The sequence below is a fragment of the Bombina bombina genome, chromosome 3, assembly GCF_027579735.1.
Source record: "Bombina bombina isolate aBomBom1 chromosome 3, aBomBom1.pri, whole genome shotgun sequence".
Classification (NCBI taxonomy): domain Eukaryota; kingdom Metazoa; phylum Chordata; class Amphibia; order Anura; family Bombinatoridae; genus Bombina; species Bombina bombina.
In genome coordinates, this window is record NC_069501.1 from 417,144,758 (window position 1) to 417,166,403 (window position 21,646).

At 35.4% G+C, this 21,646-nt stretch overlaps 1 protein-coding gene across 1 annotated transcript in view; it reads left to right on the forward strand.

Moving 5' to 3' along the window:
* The first annotated feature begins 12,169 nt into the window (after positions 1 to 12,169).
* Positions 12,170 to 21,646, forward strand: part of NUAK2 (NUAK family kinase 2) — a 24,506-nt gene continuing 15,029 nt past the window's right edge. Inside the window, exon 1 of the mRNA XM_053706617.1 lies at positions 12,170 to 12,429. Within this exon, the coding sequence (XP_053562592.1) occupies positions 12,280 to 12,429 (150 nt within the window). The 5' untranslated portion in view covers positions 12,170 to 12,279. The remainder of the gene's footprint in view (positions 12,430 to 21,646) is intronic.

The following is a 21,646-nucleotide window of genomic DNA, read 5'->3' on the forward strand; positions in this document are numbered from 1 at the left end:
CCTCTCTGTGAAAGGCACATGTTGAGCAAAAAGAGGCTGCTTCTTGGGTGGTTACTAGCCATAGAACAAGCTATTATGCTATTGTTCGTTACCAGGTTGAGCGCTTCTCTCTTTTTATTTATGCTATTTATAACTGTCCCTAATTAGCCAGAGAAGAGAAGGTAACCTAAGTTACAAGATGGCAGCTCGCATTGTTTTATGCACACTAAAACTTTACACTTATTTTGTCAATATTTAAATAACTAATGAAAATTTCAAAAATACATTTACATGTTATTCCCAGACTAATCTTTTCTCTGACTGCATCTTTCTATCTAGCATTTATTTGTCCTTTTAATTCAGTGGTTAGAATTCCGTGCAGATCATTCATTCCAGGAGGATTAAGTTAAATACGCAAGTGTTCCCTTAATTGCTTAAAGTCTTACTGTCAAGGCTTGTGGAATGAGGCTTGGTTTAGAAGTTATATGCAACTATAACCCCTGGCCTACATGAATGTAAACTTTATAATTTACCTATAAAGTGATACCCATTTTTTTATGGACAAAGAAATATATATATATATATATATATACAGGTAGCCCTCAGTTTACGCCGGGGTTAGGTTCCAGAAGGAATGGTTGTAAATCGAAACCGTTGTAAATTGAAACCCAGTTTATAATGTAAGTCAATGGGAAGTGAGGGAGATGGGTTCCAGGCCCCTCTCAAAATTTTTATAAGTAACACCTAATACATTATTTTTAAAGCTTTGAAATGAAGACTTTAAATGCTAAACAGCATTATAAACCTAATAAAATAATCACACAACACAGAATATATAATTAAACTAAGTTAAATGAACAAAAACATTTGCTAAACAGCATTATAAACCTAATAAAATAATCACACAACACAGACTTCACTTGCATTTTTCTGCAAACAGTTCTTTCTATGCATTTCAATCTGGACTGATTTATAGACAGGAAGATCTTGTTCCTTTGAAATCTGCTCAATAGCTCAGGTCTGGTTAAACTAATTAATTTCACCTTGCTTGGCTTTGCTGCAACACATGCAGACTGCTCCACCTACTGGCTATTTTAATAAATGCACTGCTTCTCAATGCTTTTCAATAGTAGTCACATGACTGGAAAAAAGGTTGTTATTCTGAAACGGTGTAAATTGAACCGTTGTAAAACGAGGGACACCTGTATATATATATATATATATATATATATATATATATATATATATATATATATATATATCATCTTTGGCTTAATTTTATTTGTGTTTTAGCTTACGTAAAATACAACATACAAAATAGACAGCACTCAATTGGATCCACACAATTAGGCTAACAGCATAAAAGTGAAGAGTTTGTTTACAGCATTTGGCCAAATAGTGGTAAGTCCAGGAACCACTTAACAGTCTCTTCTTACCTGGGTCCTAACCTATAGCCAACACATGCTTGCTCTAAACCAAACACAACTCCCTATGGTGTCATAACTATTTGTAACCTCCCCTTGACAGACTGCACTCTCAAACCATTTGCAAAACAGGCAGCTCTACTTGTAATCAGTGACTCAAACAGTTATATGTGCTATTCATTTTTTTTTTTTTTTAAAGAAAGAAAAACAAAACTTTTTTTTTTTACCATAATAAATGATGATAGATACATAAATAGATCATGTATACTCTATCTATCTATCTATCTATCTATCTATTTATCTATCTATCTATCTAGCTATAAAAAAACAGACATACATCAATGGGAGAAAGTAGTTAAAAGTAGTTATAATTTGGCTGATACTAACAGGATATAAATGTGCTGTTCTAGTACACACTATACATATCATGATGATATGATCGTTTGTTTAAAGTGATGGTAAATCTTCCCAAACTGCTAAACATATTTGGAAAGGTCTTCTCTTAACTAGCATATCAATATGCTTATTTATTACCCAAGTCATCTGTACACTAAATACATCTCTTTTTATTCATGCTACATTACGTCATTGAATGCAGCCGCTCTCTCAGATTTTTCATGTGGGTTATTTGAGTAGCAAATCTTCTACCCAATCAGAGCATCACCATGCACCCCATGTTAATTGATCACAGCACGCTCCCATGCTTGGAGCTCTGCGATCAACTTGAAATAGTGTAAGGAGTTGCGCATGCGCATTTCAAGCTGATCACAGAGTTCTAAGCACGGGAGCGTGCTGTGATCAATTAATATGGGGCGCATGGTTACGCTCTGATTGGCTAGAACTGCCACTCAAATAACCCACTTGAAAAATCGGACAGCGAGGCTGCATTCAATGACGTAATGTAGCATGAATAAAAAGGGAATATTTAGTGTACAGATGACTTGGGTAATAAATAAATATACCGATATGCTAGTTAGGAGAAGACCTTTCCAAATATGTTTAGCAGTTTGGGAAAATTACCATTACTTTAACTCTCTTTTTGACCTACAAAGTGATAACATATAATACAAATCCTTCTGTTATCCTTAAATTGCTCATCAGTAAATGACCTGCTGCCATTCAGGTCAAGGATATGCCCTTGTAATTACAGGGTTCTTTACAATGTTATAAACCACGGCCCATAGAACCCTGCAATTACACAAAATGTGTCAATACATTAGCTCTGAACTTGCTACCCAGTGGATACCTATGGTTTAACTAAGACTATTAAAACACTATTTAACGTAACATAGGTGTAAAAGCTCACTAATATAAATATTTATTATAATTTAGCTGTATTTTACTAGCTGTAGTTTATGTGACATGTAGCTTACATAGCTTGTGCACTGTGTGTCTGACTGACTTCCTCCCTATTTCCTTACTGTAACAATACATGACATTAGTGGATTCTGATAAGAAACAGAAGGAAATCAAACATTCAGTTGGAGACAGAATCAGAGAAAATTAGACAGCATGAAAACAACTATGAAGCATTTATGGATCCCTTTTAATTTACAGAAGAATTTCAGTATTTGTCTTTCTCAGGCAGAAGTCAGCTTCTATATTTGTTTGTATTTATCTATGTACATAAGCATGAATTTATATGCTATGGGGCTGATTTAACAAGCCCCGTATGGAGCTGTATGCATCTGTTTCTGCACAAGCCTTCAGGCACGCTGGAAACAGGAGTTAAGAAGCAGCGGTCTTAAGACCATAACTCATCCGCCACCTCTGAGGGGACGGACAGCAATCCACCCAGTCGCATACGATCGGGTTGATTGACACCCCCTGATAGCGGCCGATTGGCTGCGAATGTGCAGGGGCGGCATTGCACAAGCATTTTTAGTGAAATGCTTGTGCAATGATAAATGACGACAGCGTATATCGATGTGCGGCAGTGGATCATGTCCGCCCGCACATTGATAATTCGGCCCCTATATCTGTGCATAGTTTCTAGTTGCTTTTCTCCTACATACATCCCAACCGTCCATCTGTGGAGGGGAAATTTTCCAGTCACTTCTAACTCCATAATTAAAGGGACATGAAACCCAACATTTTTCTCTTATGATTCAGATAGATCCCACAGTTTCCAGTTTACTTCTATTTTCTAATTTGCTTCATTCTCTTGGTATCCTTTGCTGAAGGATCAGTAATGTACTACTGGAAGACAATTACAAGAGGCATATATGTGCAGCCACCAATCAGCAGCTTCTGAGCATACTTAGGTATACTTTTCTACAAAGAGAACAAAACAAAGGAGATAATAGAAATAAATTAGAAAATGGTTTAAAATGTCATGCTCTATCTGAATCATGAAAGAAAACGTTAAAGGGGCAGTTTACTCAAAAATTTTCTTCCCTTTAATTTGTTCCCAATGATCCACTTTACCTGCTGGAGTGTATTAAATTGTTTACAAGTAGCTCCTTTACCCTTATATTGGCATTTGAAATTGTTGATTTAGCATGTGGTATCCCCACCTATTCTGAAAGTTTGTGGCCGCAGGTCCAAGCTATAGATAAGCTTTGTAAACACAGCCAGCAGAAGAAATTACACTCCCAGTGGGATATGGCAGAGATAAGGTGATAAAATGTTTATTTTCCATTGTTCTCTCAAAGTACTGGTGATTGTTTTAAGGACAGATATAAGATAAAGAAGCAGATATATGTACACAATGTGATACAGTAATGAGATCTGATTATACCTACAAGCTCAACCTATTTTATTAGGCTGTGGCTTCAAAACACAAAATCAGAGCTTTAATATACACAAATAAACCTTAAAAAGCAAATTTTCATACATTTTTTACTCTGCAGTTGGTAAAAAAGCAATTGTAAACACATTAAGGGAAAAACTATTTTACAGTATACTGTCCCTTTAAGTTTCATGTCCCTTTAATGAAAGATTTAAAACTTTTAAAGGAAGCCAGTCATCCAAAACAGTGTTGTAAACCCATAGTCTTGCTCCTTGTATATAATGTTTTTTGCTTTTTCTTCATAATCACAGAGAAATCCAAAAAGTAAGTTTGCACTGCAGTGCATGTGTTTCTGTAGAACCAAGCACATGTTAATGGGCCAGTGAAAAATGACATGCTCTAACTTGTTAGCATTTGTAATTTTAAGATAATCAACACTGCACTACCCCCCACTGCAGATGGGGAAAAGAGACTGCAGTCCCTTTTCCCCATCACTGTCTCTCTCCTGCAGGCCTTGTAATGTCACCACTTGCGTCCGTCGCAACATCAAAATGGGGTCCGGACTACCAGCTGCTAAAGCAGGTAGTGTGAGACAGAAGGGGAGAGGGTTTTGGAAGCCGTATCTCACCCCACTGGCCACTTACAGTGACAAGCGACCATTTATTTGAAAGAGCTGAGTCTGCCCCTGTAAGCTGCATTTGATTGCCATAAAAATGACAAATACCTGCAGCAGAATGTAAAATTAACCCTAATGAAGCCCCCCCAATTAATGAAGCCCCCCCCCCCCCAATTAAGGCAAGAGGGACAAGTGACCTCTCCTTTACTTCCCACCAAGGATGCAGCTGATCACATTTAAAATTTGTAATCACCTATCCCACTAGAAATTGATTTCTAGTGGCGGTGGTGGTGGGGGGGGGGGAGGGCTACCATAGAGCCAACATCTCTCTGTCTGATTTAACTAGATGGGAATGAGACCCTTCAGGTTAAAGAGGGAAATTTTAGGTGACCATGGTAATGGTGATCAGCTGCCCCAAGTAGACAGCCTCACTGTGTTATAGGATTTGGAGGGGGCACTTTTTTAGCCCTCATCCCATCAAACAAAAAAGGGGTATTAGACCACAGTTTAAAAGTTGTGATCCCCCTCTTTCCAGTGTGGCATCTCATACCCTATTTTTTTTTAAAGGACAGTAAATATATTCAGTTATAGAAAGTTTACTTATATGTACTCACCCCTGGTAGTACTTTTCATGCATATCCCATATTCAATAACTAAAAAAAATATCTTACATTTGCATTTCTGGGATTGCAACAGTTGCCCAAGTGCTTTGTGCTTTTTTTCTTTCTACCTGTGCGGGTAGGTCATTCAGAAGCCTGTACTGCCCTGACATTAGAATAAATTGTGTTCACACTGAAGATTTATTCTTCTCACTGCAATCCACTGTATAGAAGGATGAGCTGATTATGCATGTCTGCACTGAAGCTGGCTTCACTTTCACTTATGACTAGGGATGGGCGAATGTTTTGCAACATTCGAAAATTGAAACGAATTTTAACACATATTGTTCATTCGTTTTGAATTTCGAATGTTTGTACAACATTCTACCATTCTTTCTATGTAGAAGTATTTCTAATGCTTTCTTTAAATGAAATATTAAATTTTAATTTTTCTATAAAAAAAATTTGAATTTATATATTTGTAATAGTATTTCTAATGCCCTCTTTAAATGTAATATTCGAATTATGCAATATTTGAAATAAAAACATTAAAATGTAAATATTTGTACCTATTATGTATCAATTTACTAAATTCCCTACCACATGAACTATTAAAGTTTTGAATAGTATTTGTTAAATCGAATGTTACATTCGAAATTTCGAATGTAGATATTCGATTTCATTATAAACATTCGAATACCGGATTTTAATGGATTTTCATTCTTATTAACACTCGATTGCCCAAAACAAATGTCCACAAGACTATTCGTTCTACCAAACAAATTACACTTTCATCACATTCGCCCATCCCTACTTATGACTGCGCACTTTCTTTTTTTATGGTAATATGGCTAAATTGTTAATTTAGCATACTGCTTATATATAAAACAGCATCAGATGTGCGGCCATTGCAGTAATGGAAATGTAAACTTCAGATTAAAAATGTATATGCAAGAATAAAGAATCTGGATGTGGGTAATGAATAAAAGGTTCTAGCAGGGGTGAGAACATATAAGAGCCCGTTCAATAACGTAATTTTTATTGTCCCTTTAACAATGTTTTGTTGAAATAGCCAGCTAGTTTACATACATTGGCTTCTGCCCAAGCAATAACTTCCTTCTTTACAATAAATTTAAATATTTGATATGAAACGTGGCAACAGAGCAATTTTAAAATGTTGTGGGCAATAAAATGTTCACAAAAGTGTAAGAATAAATAAGTAATGTGAAAATAAATAAAAAACAATAATGCTTAAAATGTTGCCACTGAATTATAAAAGATAGAGATATTTGCATTACTGCCGATCACCAGCTTAAAAGAATAGTCTAGGCAAAATTAAACTTTCATTATTCAGGTAGAGCATGCAATTTAAAGCAACTTTCTAACTTACTCCTTTTGTCAATTTTTCTTCTTTCTCCTGGAATCTTTATTTTAAAAAGCTGAAATATAAGTTTAGGAGCCTGCCCATTTTTAGTTTGACACCTGGGTAGCGCCTGCTGATTGGAAGTATAAATGTAGCCACCAATCAGCAAGTGCTACCCAGTTTCTGAACCAAAAATGGGTTGGCTTCTAACCTTACATTCAAGCATTTTTAAGTAAAGATACCAAGAGAACAAAGAAAAATTGATTATAGGAATAAATTAGAAAGTTGTTTAAAATTGCATGCTCTATCTGAATCATGAAAGTTTAATTTTGACTAGACTTTCCCTTTAAGCTCACAAGCAAACTTTGACTATGGGGCCTATTTACTATGGTGCGAGCGAACATGATCCGATATAGCGGATCATGTCCACTGCTGGTGCAATGCCGCCCCCTGCAGACTCGCGGCCAATCGACCGCTAGCAGGGGGTGTCAATCAACCCGATCGTATTCGATCAGGTTGATTTCTGTCCGCGACCTCATAACAGGCGGACAAGTTATGGAGCAGCGATCTTCATAACTTCTGTTTTCGGCGAGCCTTCCACGGGGCATCAAGCTCCGTATGGAGCTTGATAAATATGCCCCTATGTGTTAACCACTTTTCCAAGAGTTAAAGACATAGAGGCACACAGTAGTGTGATAATAATAAATTACTCTAGCACATTAAAGCCTACTGTTAGTCATTATATCAACATTTAAAGATACAAATACAATTTATAATTAAATATGGGTGCCGCCATGTTGAAATCTGGCTTTTCCTGCTTTCTAGTGCTGACGTGTTTGCACATGTACAGTAGCTCTTCTTCAGATACCTGCAGTGAAACCTAGGTTTCAAAATGTCAACACCTATATTTAGAGGGATGTCCATAAAATGTATTTAGTGTTTAATGTTCCTCTTAAAGTGATTGTAAAGTATAACACAAGTGCAGAACACTGTTAAATCCAGCACAACCATTGGCTGCACACTCTAGTGACCTATTTATAATGGTCCCTAATTGGCCACAGCAGAGATGGTAACACAAGTTACAACATGGCAGCTCCCAGTGTTTTATAGACACTAAAACTTTACACTCATTTTGTCACTTTTTAAACAACTAATGAAACTTTAAAAAATACATCTACATGTTAGTCATGGACTAATCTTTTCTTTGAATGCATCATTCTATCTAGGATGTATTTAATGTTTAATGTCCCTTTAAACTGTGTGTTGTTTTGATTTTATTGCTGCAAGGTATATGCATATGCACCCAACAAAAAATGTTTTTATTATATGCAAGGTGTAATGGGGGTGATTCACTAAAATTAATATAGCTCTTCTTTGCCTCTTTAACGCTTGTCTAATGTGTGCAAGTGACTCATTTTATTCCCTGTAGGGCACAGGCAGATGAACTGCATGTCAGCACCTGTTTGCTGGTGAAGTCAGTCACCTTCCTTCTATGCCTTTTTTTTTTTTTTTTGTAGCAATGAAGTATGTGGGGCCTTTTTAAAATGGCTGCCTTGGTGTGTTTGTTTGTTTTTTTTGTTATTGGTGTTCAGTATGGTGTTGCCTGCTTGTTTTGTTAAATGGGACATTAAAGTGATCTTATCTTCAATCATACATATAAAAAGAGAATTATGTAGCTATGCTAGAAATACATTTACTTGGAAAAAAAGCTTTAAACTAAAAAGATTTTGTTAACTAACAGGAAGTGCATATCTGTGCACACCAGGTCCATAAGAACTGATAAGCAGCTCTGCCACTGCTTTTGTTTTTTGAGCATGCTTATCTAATCTCCTTTGCTTTGGCCAGTTAGTGACAGAGGTGCTACACTGATAAAACAATCACTGTGTAGTATGCTGCTGAATCAGAGGTACAAAATCCTGCAGTATCCATCCTAAGGTTCTCTGTGATTTTAGAAATAAATTGCATCAAATGTCAGGCAAAATAAATAATAAATGTATACTGTAAAGATGTTTTGCTATGTATAATTAAAGGGATAGTCTAGTCAAAATTAAACGTTCATGATTCAGAAAGAGCGTGCAATTTTAAGCAACTTTCTAATTTACTCCTATTATAAATTTGTATGCATTCTTTTGGTATCGTTATTTGAAAAAGCAAGAATGTAAACTTAGGAGCCGGCCCATTTTTGGTTCAGCACCTGCGTAGCCCTTGCTGATTGTTGGCTACATTTAAATACCAATCAGCAAGTTTAATTTTGACTAGACTATTCCTTTAATAATGGATATTTGGAAAATTAAACTAAGTTGAAGCCTAAAGATAGAAAGAGGACTGACCAATCTGCTGCTGCCCATGTGTTGCAGCAAACATTTCTACAGGATATTAAAAGGCAATTTGTTGTTTGTGTTGCAAGTCTGCATAAGCACACAGACAGAAGCATACACACTGGCCCTAAAAAGAGAGGATGGTTATAACAAAACAGGAGCAAATGGTGATTGGTAGCCGACCAGTATGAGGAGTAAGGCCACTGCTATAATGGATCCTTAAACAGAGAAATAGAGAGAAGGCTTTGTTATTAGCTATGGTAATACTGATGACTAGGAAATGTATCCTGAGAGAATCGCTTTCGCCTCGTACTCCTAATGTTAAAGATGTCCTTCTAGCCTTGAGAGATCAATTAAAGGGATTTCTTTCATGATTCAGATAGAACATACAATTTTAAACAACTTTCAAATTGACTTCTATTATCAAATTTTCATAGTTTTTATCCTTTGTTGAAAAGCAGGTATGTAAACTCAGAAGTGTGCACGTGTCTGCAACACTATATGGCAGCAGTTTTGAAACAATGTTATACATTAGCAAGAGCACTAGATAGAACTATTTCCTGTCATGTAGTGATCCAGACATATGCACGCTACCTATCTAGATATCCCTTCAACAAAGAATAACAAAAGAAAGCAAATTTAATAAAAAAAAAAAAAATTGGAAACTTTTTTTTAAATTGTATTCTCTATCTGAATAATGAAAGAAAATGTTGGGTTTCATGTCACTTTCATTTTTGAGGTTTTTTATTTATTATATGAAAGGAAGAGAACAGGAACATTTGTAGAAAAAAATAGTTTTTTTATTAAATCTTTAGAAATTCCTTTGCAGAAACAAATAATTTCACCTTAAAGGGACATTAAACACTTTGAGATGGTAATATAAAATGATAAATTGTATATATAAAACAACTCTGCAATATACTTTCATTATTAATTTTGTCCTCTTTGCCTGTAATTCCATTCTGAAATTGTGAGCTTTTCAGTTCCTGTTAGAAATGGAAGTGCAGAACACTGTTAAATCCAGCACAACCATTGGCTGCACACTCTAGTAACTTATTTATAACTGACCCTAATTGGCCACAGCAGAGAAGGCAACACAAGTTACAACATGGCAGCTCCCAGTGTTTTATAGACACTAAAACTTTACACTTATTTTGTCACTTTTTAAACAACTAATGAAACTTTAAAAAATACATCTACATGTTAGTCATGGACTAATCTTTTCTTTGAATGCATCATTCTATCTAGCATGTATTTAGTGTTTAATGTCCCTTTAATTGTGTGGCAAGGTATGTCACATTAACCTTAGGTCAAGAATTGTATATGGAAGTGGATTTAACCTAGTGGGACTATGGAATCCAGGCAACCAGAAAATACAGCAGATTTGCATAATCAACAAAAGCACAATAAAAGACAATTCAATAGCACTTAGTTTGAACTTCAGATGAGTAATATACTTTTTTTCTGACAAATTTCAGTTATGTCTATTTTTACTCCTCCTGTATCATGTGACAGCCAATCACAAATGCATAAACGTATATTTTGTGAATTCTTGCACATGCTCAGTAGGAGCTGGTATCTCAAAAAGTGTAAATATAAAGACTGTTCATATTTTGTTAATAGAAGTAAATTGAAAAGATGTTTAAAATGTCGTGCTCTATCTGAATAATGAAAGTTTCATTTGAGTGTCGGGCAGCAGATCAGGAGAGTAGGGTTGCATTAAATGATCTAAATGAACAAATGGTACTTGTGTATACCTATGTATCTATCTTGCTAATGTAATGCAGTGCTGTGGTTGGGTTAAGATTGTACCGTAATATCAGTTGTGTGCAAATGTAATTTTTCTCCTACTCTTACTATAAATGTAAGCAACTATTAAACTATTTAATACAAAAAAGTACTTATGCACATGATTATCCATTTTGATTTGTCCCAAGTGCAATTAAATTATGCCACCCCATGTTATGAAACTAAAGGCATTGTTAAAATATGACCATTTTATATCTTGTAAAACTCTGCTGCAATATAATAAAATTAAGCATATGGTTCAATTATTTCCCTGATGTTCCCTCAAACATGATTTGAACTTAAATATTCTACAATGCACATAACTGAGTGCTCTATATAAGTAAGGGGCAACTGGTGTATGTAAAAGGGTGGCATATATGACCACAAATTATCCCATACTGTTAAAGGGACATTCCAGTCAAAATTGAAATGCACATAGATTAATTACATTTTTGAATATACATATATTTGCTATATACATGTATTGGCAAAAATGCTTCTAGTAAAAGTTATCACTGTCTTAGTGTTAACATTTTTCTCTGCCCGTGCATGTGAGGTATAGCTAGATATTCTCAGTGCATCCACATTTCAAATAATGCAGCTGCTCAGACTATCAGTGGGGCTTTATCATGTCAGCAATTATACTGAGTCATTACCAGATGGTACAATCACCTTAGGCTCTCTGAACAAGGGGTGTTTTTAAAATGCTGGTGCACTGTGCATACTTAGTTATAGCTTTTATTAGAAGCATTTTTGCTAATGCATGTATATTACAAAATTGCTTGAAATGCACCCATGTGGTTTCCAATTTTGGATGGAATATCCCTTTAATAGTTTGTTTAAATCCAGTGTATAGGTGAGTGAGCATAATAAGGTAGAACGTGTGTATGTGTAAAATAGACGTGTTTATGTTGGAGATGTCCTGTTTTACGGGGCTCAACTTTTGAATAATTGAGTCTGCACCAATAAATGATTAGATAACTTCATGTTTTCCTTATAAAGAGCAGATATATTTAACTCATAGGCTGCCAGATGTTTGCCAGGCAATGTGTTTCCTAGGCAACCATGGTGCAATGTCTAGCTTTATTCTATTTGTGTAACCTTTTCAGCCTGTAACTGTATGTAGTGGTCCTGTCTATATAGCATTGCTAGCCCCCAGCCATTCGCATACACGATGACTGGGACACTTCCTTCCTCACCTGAAACCTTTTCCCGTAAGAGGCGGTGCATTAAATAGCTAAGATTTTGAACAGCCAATTAGCAAATAGGAAAGGTGTGGCCACGGTAAAGATAGCCAATTAGCAGCAGATGGGAGTGTCTGTATGGAACCGGTAGGACATTGGGGTTTAGACTGTATATTCACAGAGCAGGTAGAGAGAGGGTGATCTCGGTGCTGCATCCAGTACAGTGCATGTTGACTGCATACTTACATATCTAGCACTGCACAGGGAAGCCCCGGAGATGGAGCTCAAAGAGGCCGGTTTGCGTCGCCAGGCTGTGAAGCGGCATCTTCACAAACACAATCTGAAGCATCGCTATGAGTTCTTAGAGAGTTTAGGGAAAGGAACGTACGGAAGAGTGAAGAGGGCCCGGGATAAGCAAGGAAGAGAGGTAAGACTAAGGGGCAGGGTTGGAAGGGGAGTTAAAGGCTGTAAAGCACAGAGTACATTGTGGTAATGAATGTAAACAGACGGGGTACTGGAGAAAAGTTCTGTGTCAGTGATTATGCTTTGTGTATACTCTGAGACATCTAATGCTGTTTTTGCGCAGATAGTGATGGGGAAGGAGCAGCAATTTTGTTTCTATGCTCATTATGCATGCAAGATAATGACTTTAGCTTGTTCATCAACTACCTGCTATCTGGCAATTCCTTGTTTGCACTGCCTCACTGTACACACCTCCCCATATGTTCTATTGTCTCCTTATGTATATACAGTAGCCAGGTATTCTCCCTAGTAGCACCATCTTCTGTATTACTTCTATATGTACCTAGGACTACCAACCACTCTCATGCTTTTGCTATTTCATTTTATCCCATATTCCTTTACTTATGTCAATACAGCTCCATTGTTAATTCGTCATACAACTACTATTCCCTTTTTTTATTATTATTATTATTCCAAAAGGTACATATGGTGGTTATTCTCTAAAATAGTTTCCCTAGATGTATATCCCATCACGCACAATCTCTTTATATTCTTATGCCTACACCACATTCACTTTCATTTTCCTGTATAGTCCCCATATATTGTCTGTGTATTGCTTGTTCATGTCTGTCCCATCTCTCTTGCTTATTACCCCAGTTCCTACAATGTATTCTCTAACTAAACTGTTATCTCCCAATTTATTTATTATTTTGCCATGCACTCCTTATCTGTAATATCCAAATGCCTTCATATTATCCCTTGTTTGTTCAACCCTTTTAAATAGAGCATATAGGAAAGTGACAGGATGTGCAGGTTTGTATTCAGCTGATACCTAAGCATGTTGCCCTCTTAAAGGGATATCAAACTCCAATTTGTTTTTGTTATTCAGAGAGAGAGTACAATTTTTTTAAAAAAGTTTCAAATTTACATCTATTATCAAATTTGCTTTATTCCCATGAAATGCTGTGTTAGCGATACCTAGGTAGGCATCTGAAGCACTACATGGCCGGAAATAGTGCTGCCAGATAGTGCTTTTGCAAATGGATAACATTCTTGCAAAACTACTGCCATATAGTGCTCCAGAAATGGGCTGGCTCCTAAGGGTACATCCCTGCTTTTCAACAAAAGAGAACAAAGGAAAAGTGAGAATATAAATAAATTAGAAAGTTGTTTAAATGTATGCTCTATCTGAATAAAAGAAAGAAAAAAACGTGTTTTATATCCCTTTAAGGAACAACTCATAGAAAAAGTTGGTTTATTTAGCACAGGAACATTCATTTAGTATTCTATATATTCTGAAATACTCTTAGATGAAACAGAAAACCTTTTATTCATACAATGTCCTCAGTTTATGTCATCTCTCTAGTGTCCCTATGTCTGTAATGATTTGTCACCCCATGATTGCAGTGCCCCCCCATGCCTGCTCTGTCTCACCTGCATATAGCTGCTTTCTCACGCCTTGTTTGCACACAGGTGTGAGTTGTCACTCTGTTTTGTATATGTAGCTATATTTGGTTCTCGGGGTAAACAGCCATGACTGAGAAAACAGGAGCTGCTAGGGTAACCGCCTCCCTACCAGCCAGTGCAAGCATCAGTCAGGATCACATTTACATGGTACAGTAGCTGCAGTGCCAAACCCCATGACAATATGGATTACTGTACTGATCAGAACATATGGACGTAAACAGATTCACGTATGGTCTCCCTGATAATAAGCGTAAAGCCCAAAAGATGTAACTGAAGGATAATTAAGAATCATACTTACATTATTTTTATCCAATGAAAGACACCAAACTCTAATAAGATGCTTTTATGTGAATTCAAAGCTTTATTAAAAAACATCATTTTATAGGAACATGAAGCACAATATTTTTCTTTCAAAATGTAAACATTCTAACTTCTATTATCACAGTTTCTTTGTTCACTTGGTATCCTTTGTTGAAAATCAGGGATTTAAGCTCAGGAGCGTGCCCAGGCCTAGAGCACTATATGGCAGCAGTTTTGCAAGGATGTTCTCCGTTTACAAGATCACTAGTTGGCAGAACTATTTCCTGCCATCTAGTATTTCAGACACCTAACTTGGCATCGCTTCAACAAAGAATACCATGGGAACAAAGCAAACATTTTAATAGAAGCAAATTGGCACTTTTTTTTATCATGAAGGATCATTCAGGTCCTTTATTTTATTAATCAATTAGTTGTGGTTATTATTGTCGCAGATTGTTGTGTCGGCAGGTTTGTCCTGTCTGTGACAAGTTACAATAACTGCCCCATTTACTGGCACTGCCGTTGAGACGTGTTGGCAGTTTCTCTCGTCTTGTTTACTTTTCATAAATTTAGAAAACAACTTCCTTGTTTCTGTTATTAAAGTTAGTTTAAATGGATACACACACTGCAAACACAAATATAACAGCAGTGTACATGCACATTTTGGTTAGAGTCCAGGTTGAATGTACTGCAACAAAAAAATAGTCCATGGAAAGTAATTGTAGGCAAACATGTATCAGAAGTCAGGGGGGCGGGGGTGTAGCTTTTTTTTTTATTTTTTATTATTATATAAATACATGGGACCGAAAGTTGTTAGAGGGCATAGGTCATGTGTTTCATATAGATAACTCCATGTGCATGAGCACAATGTTATTTAAGAGTCAGCACTAATTGCCTGAAATGAAAGTCTGTCAAAAGATCTGAGATAAGGAGGCAGTCTGCAGAAGATTAGATACAAGGTAATTACAGAGGTAAAAAGTAGATTTCTATAACAGTGTTGGTTGTACAAAACTGGAGAATGGTAAAACAAAAAAAAAAGTATTATCTATCTTTTTAAACAGTAACATTTTTGGTGTTTACTATCCCTTTAAATGTTCATGATTCAGATAGAGCATGCCATTTTAAACAGCTTTCCAATTTACCTCTGTTATCAAATTTTGCTTTGTTCTCTTGGTTTCTTTTATTGAAGAGTAAAACAGAGTTTAGTAGTGTGTCTTTAGTACTATGGCAGCAGTGTTTTGCAACAATATTTGTAGCTTTGTTATACAATGTTGCAAAACACTGCTGCCATAGAGTACCAAAAACACATGCACGTTCCTAAACTCTTAGTTTTACTCTTCAATAGAAGATACCAAGAAAACAAAGCTAATTTGATAACCAAAGTAAATTGGAAAGTATTTTAAAATTGATTGCTCTATCTGAATCATGAAAGTTTTTAATTTTGACTTTACTGTCCCTTTTTAATGTATATGCATTTCTTTAACAAATTACCATCAACAAGCGTTAACGTAAAGGACACAGATTGTAACACCCTATAATTATTTATATCACTTATGGAGATAGGTAACGTTTATCAACTTAATGTGTCACTGAGTACATTCCTGAAAAGATAAAGATAATGTGCTACCTAATCCAGGGAACTAGGGAAATGCGGTTTCTAACTTTTTGGTTTATTGTACATGTCATTATACAGAAAACTATTATATGGCTCTTAAAGGGACGCTCAAGTCAAAATAAAAGCAGCAGTTTTAAGACACTTTCCAATTTACTTCCATTATCAAATTGTGCACAGTCTCTTTACATTTACACTTTCTGTGGAACAAGATCCTACTGTGCATGTGCACAAACTCACAGGGTATATGTATACTAGTCTGTGATTGGCTTATGTCTATCACATGATACAGGGGGCTGGAAAATGGGAGAAAAAATAAATTTGGCAGAAAAAAATTTGCTTATTTGAAATTCAGAGTAGGTGTTAAATCATTTTTTTTTTTCTATTATGCACTTGTTAATTATGCAATTCTACTGCATTGAGTGGTCCTATAAAACGTATGTGTGGCTTGCTCCAAGTTTTGAAAAAGTTTGATAATTTAAACTCTGCAGTGATATCAAAATTGAACTCACAATGTGTACACAAACTTGTCTGAAGAGCTGAGATCATATTATTTATATCAAGTTTAGGGCTCAACTGAAAAATTATATTATATATAAATATATGTAACATTTTGTAACTTTTTTTTGTTTTGTTTTTTACTCCCTCTTTTTTGTAATAGATGGTTTAATAAGTGTAATTATCTGATACTGACTATAACAATAATATTAAATAACAGAACATAAATAGTAGATTTGTGTAAGCAAGTTCCTAGTGTGTTCATATCAGACAGTGTTAGTGTAATGCAGATGGTGATCACACGCATTCATGTAACACAGTTACAACAGTCTCTATTGAACACAAAGGCAGCAAGTACATGGTAAGTGCTTGGAGATTGCACAATGAGCACAAGAGACGGAGGAATTCTTCATAGCATCTGCTGATCTGTTGCACGGTTACCCACAATAGCTGGTTGGCTTGCAAACATTTGTACTGATCAGAAAGCTCTAAATAAAAGCTCAGCTTTTTTCTTCTTTTTTTTTTTTAAATAAAGCACATTCCAGACACTGCCCTGGCCTACAGTCACGTTATCTGCTCTTTATCAGTGCACTACCACCAACTCTATGAAACAGAAGATTTACATTTTAGAATAGGAGTTAATGGGACAGTCAACTCAAAAATATTTATTATTCAAAAAGCTAAATAATCCCTTTATTACCCATTCACCAGTTTTGCACAGCCAACATGGTTATATTATTATTTTTACCTCTGTAATTGCCTTGTATCTAAGCCTTTTTTTGACAGCCCCCTGAACACATGAATTTTTATTTATTATCTATTGACTTGTATTTTAGCTGTGTTGTGCAGAACCCTCGGGCGTGAGCACAATGTTATCTATGTGGCCCACATGAACTAGCAGTCTCCTGTTGTGAAAAGCAAATACAAAATTGAGAAATTAAGAGGCTTTCTATAGTGACTTAGAAACAGGCAGAATATTAGAGGTTTAAATGTTATAAAGAATATTAATATTACAATGTTGGTTGTATAAATCTGGCGAATGGGCAGTAAAGGCTTTACTCAACTTTCTAAACAATAACATTTTAATTCTGACTGTCCCTTTAAAATGTAGGAAATAACAGGTCTGTTGGTTGATATATGTTTGTACCATACTAACACCAAGCTCATATTTCTCTGCGTTAAGAAATAAATTGTATGTTACATGGATAATTGTGTGACTTATGAAGCAGGCACTGAAGAAGTAAAGTATACATGCAGCGAGGCCTGTATATAATGTGGCAGTGTCACTCTGCATTGTGTCATTGTGAAAACTCCCGAGTCACCACAATATCATTTCAGACAGCACTGTCTGCAAAAATGTCTGTGAGTAAAACTGGCTTCCGATTTTTTTTGTTTCCTGAGAACAGAGAGTTCTTGGCTTAGGAGAGTTTGTTTTTTTGTCTATATGACTGGAACAACCATACTGAGTGTCACTGTCCCTTTTGAGTCACCTCACAGGGAGACCCAAATGATGTCTTTGTAGCAGGTCCTAAAAAGGTGTCTATTTTCAAACTGGGATATGAGGTGGCTATTTAGCTTCAACGTTCCTTTCAATACATTTTGAAATATGCATGTGCTGTGCCTTTTCTAAGTTTTATAGAATGGCAGCTTTATACAAACTTCCCATGCTAGTCTTGGAACACACTCAGGTGGTATGTGTTGAATAGATCTGTGCCTAGGGCAGCAATATAAAGGTGCAGACATTTTAAAGGCTAGTTCTATGGCATGTACCCTGCCACTTCAATGCTTTCCAAATGTTTAATTTCTTAATATATTATATTATTATATTAATCGCGTTTTTTTCACAACAGGAGTGAAATGTAAATTTTGATGAATTAAAGTGCCCCTGTTTTTTAATCAAATTTTTAAAAACTGGGCACTTTAGCATCAAAATTTACATTCACTTTAAACATAGCTTACAATATGGCGGTACTTTTTACGTTTAACATTTAAACTACTATAAATAAAAAAATAAATAAAAAGCATTTGCATATTCTCTGGCTAATCCCTGCTTTATTTAGTGCTTGTGTGACCCTGCAATAGGCAGTGCTTGTGTCCCTGTAGAGGGAGGCAGCAGGACTAAGACACATCTTGCTCCTCTATTTCCCAGACTTGTTTTGTACGAAAACTCACTTTTCCTTTTGGCAAACTGCCACATCTATGTCCCATGATCATTCTTATAAAATCCCCTTTACGGTTATGTTGCCTGTAGACACAATGACATATTTGCTTTATGTTTTACAAGCCAGCTCCTAACTTTTTTTTTTTTTCTCACAGCGTGGGTGGACCAGGAATTCTAAAAATAGCAGTGTAGGTTTGCTATTCCTGTTTTCTCTGTGAGGGATTTTCACTCCTTTATGTATGTTGGATTTTAAATAATAGCAGATGACCTCACTGGCTTGTAACAACCAGTTACGTTGGTAACCTGGAATTGGCATTCTAACAGGCCTTGGTAACATTACTATCCTAATATAATTTATTAATTACAAGCACAAAGTAGCTAATATTTTCTATCAATCTGTGAAAAAAACTGTACCATATGAAATACATGATAAGAAAACATTAAAAATAAATAAACAGCAATTTAATAAAAGTATTTGTTTTGCCTTAAACAAACCTTAAATTTTATATATCAGCAATAAAGCATTATCTCTAAAAAGAAGCATTTTAAAATAGTTACATTTTGTTAGCACAATTGCTAAGGTTTTGTAAATCAAGAACAGTTTAGGGCTACACCCATTGAAAAGCCTGATTTATCCTTGTTCATGGTCTCCTTTGCTGTTGACAGAATTAGAGGAGATTGTTTAGAGCTAACTAATATTGCAGGGTCACTATACCTAATTGGAGAGTAAACGCATACAATTTTTAATATATACTATTTTTTTGTGCATAGTAAAACAACTTTGCAATATACTTGATTTATTTTGCTCCTTTTTCATGTAATTTAGCTCTGAAAATTGTAGTTTTTCTAATTCTCTGAACTAATAAAATCAAACTACAGACTTTTCAAGGCTAACTCTGATATATATATTTTCCCTAATTGGCTTAAATAGATAAACTGCAAAACAACACACTTTATGCTAAAATAAAGACTGCGCTGTGTCTGCAGACTCAAGCCCAGATTGGCACCTCCCATATTAGGGAAGTGGTGGTTGGAAAAAACAATTGCAGCAAACCAGCTATTAATAACAAAAAAATAAATAAATAAAAATTAGACTATGTAATTATAAGCGGTTTAGTGTTCCTTTATAAATATTGAGTATAACAGTGCTTTTAATATAGTTTTATCTTCTGTGGATCTGGTTTCTTTAATCTATTAACGCTGTTAGGATGTACTATTCCGTCCTAACCGCAGGGCTTTAGCGCCGTTAGGACAGTATAGAATGTCCCTAGTCTTTTGGCTGTCCTGAAGCCAACAACGCTTCCAGAATTGGATCACGGTCTTGAGGGAGCGTGCCTAGCGTCATAGGGACGCCCCCTGACCCGATCCCATCATTGAATTATCGTTGTTCCGATGTAGACAAATTAACCTGGTCATCAAAGGGTTAAACTTTGCAACAATTCTGTTATTACAAGTCTGTGGTGTAGTGTGACTTGTGGTGCAGTAAAATGGGATTTATTTTTTATTTATTTTGTTTCCCTTGTAGTGCTGTAGTTTACAGGCTGGCTTCCAGTACTTTATTTCTAACTACTTACCTTTTACATTTTTGATAACCTATGCACATGCATTTAAATATTTTCCCTCCTTTTTCTGTGTTTATTTTTTTTTTTAAATTTTTTTTAAAAATAGCTGTGCTTCTGAAATATATAGTTTTGCCCCAGATGAGGATACATGATTTGCGCATACACGTGTATTCCTGCTTCTTATTTGTTGACCAGTTATGTGCTCATCTAGAGAGGTAGAGGAGCACAAGTTTGATTGTGTATCTAAACCCTTTGCAGGGGGTTAAACACATAGTAAAATAAGGAAATAGTTTAAAAATAGAAATAAAGTATATTATTACTTTTACGTTTGAACCACCCTTTAATAAACAAAGCACAATTGCAACATTGCCTTTTTTTTCACAGAAACAAAAACATATCATGTAACTAAAACCTCAGTGTGACGTTGGTGTTTTTCCACACTCTACACCCTTGATTCCCACCTGTAACAACATACTACATTTTTGCAGCAGCTGCTACTACATTCCCTCTTACAACACACATCTGCTATTTGTGGTTGGATCAGCTGCCCTACACCTTGAATATGGAAGATTAGAGTCAGCTGACCCCCCCTGCACATTTTTTTTTTTTTTTTTTTTTTTTTTAAGCATTAGTTCAGATTTTCAGCGAATTCTTCTCTTTTTTTCTTTTGTTTCTATTGTACTGTAAGGTTATTTCCGCATTCTTGCTCCTGCAATTATGTTTTATTTTAAACATCCTCGCCAATAAAAGAATTTAGAAGGTCAAAGGGAATTTTTTTGCTCTGTCTCTAAAGTGGCAGTTGTACAATGACAATCGCACTAAACTTTTACAAGGCTTCTCAACCCCCTCCTGATACTGAAGAAGTAATCTGATCCAAAGGAGAGAGAGAAACCTTTTTTTTTTTTTTTTTATTTAAGGAATTTCCCCTGGTGTTTTAGTCATATCCACTTTTGGAGTTGGATTATCAACAGAACGGTATTTAAGAATATGGGTGCCCAATATTTTCATGGTTTTGTTTTGCACCATTAAGAGAAAGTAGCGGCTATATACTGAACTGTAATTATTAGCTGTCTCATTTAATTACTTGCTATAAAATGCTTTTACCACTCATTATTTTTATAGGGATGTTGAATTGATGTTGAGTTCATTTGATTTATATAGAAGCACTATATCAGCAATTAAGTGAAAATTATACTCGAAAAGGTATATGTGTTTTTAAATAAAAAAAAAAAAAAAAAAAAAAGACAAAAGGATAGTTCTGTTTTAGAAAAAAAATATTCTGTGGGAATTCTTATCAATTTCAGCTACACTTCCTGTTAAAGTGATGGTAAATTCTAGTGTTTGGGAAATGCTAGGATTTACCATGGGAACAAATAAAGGGGACTTTCAGTCATGAAGTATAAAATAGGCTGCTTGAGGAGCTCAGTGCGGCAAATGCTTCAAACGAATAAAGGAAATTATATATATATATATAATTATACCAAAATTCATTAAAATTATGGGGGGAGATAAAAAACTGAAATTAAAATCCTCCATGTCTCAAAATTAAATCAATGTAAATATTTGCATAGGAAATTAGTAC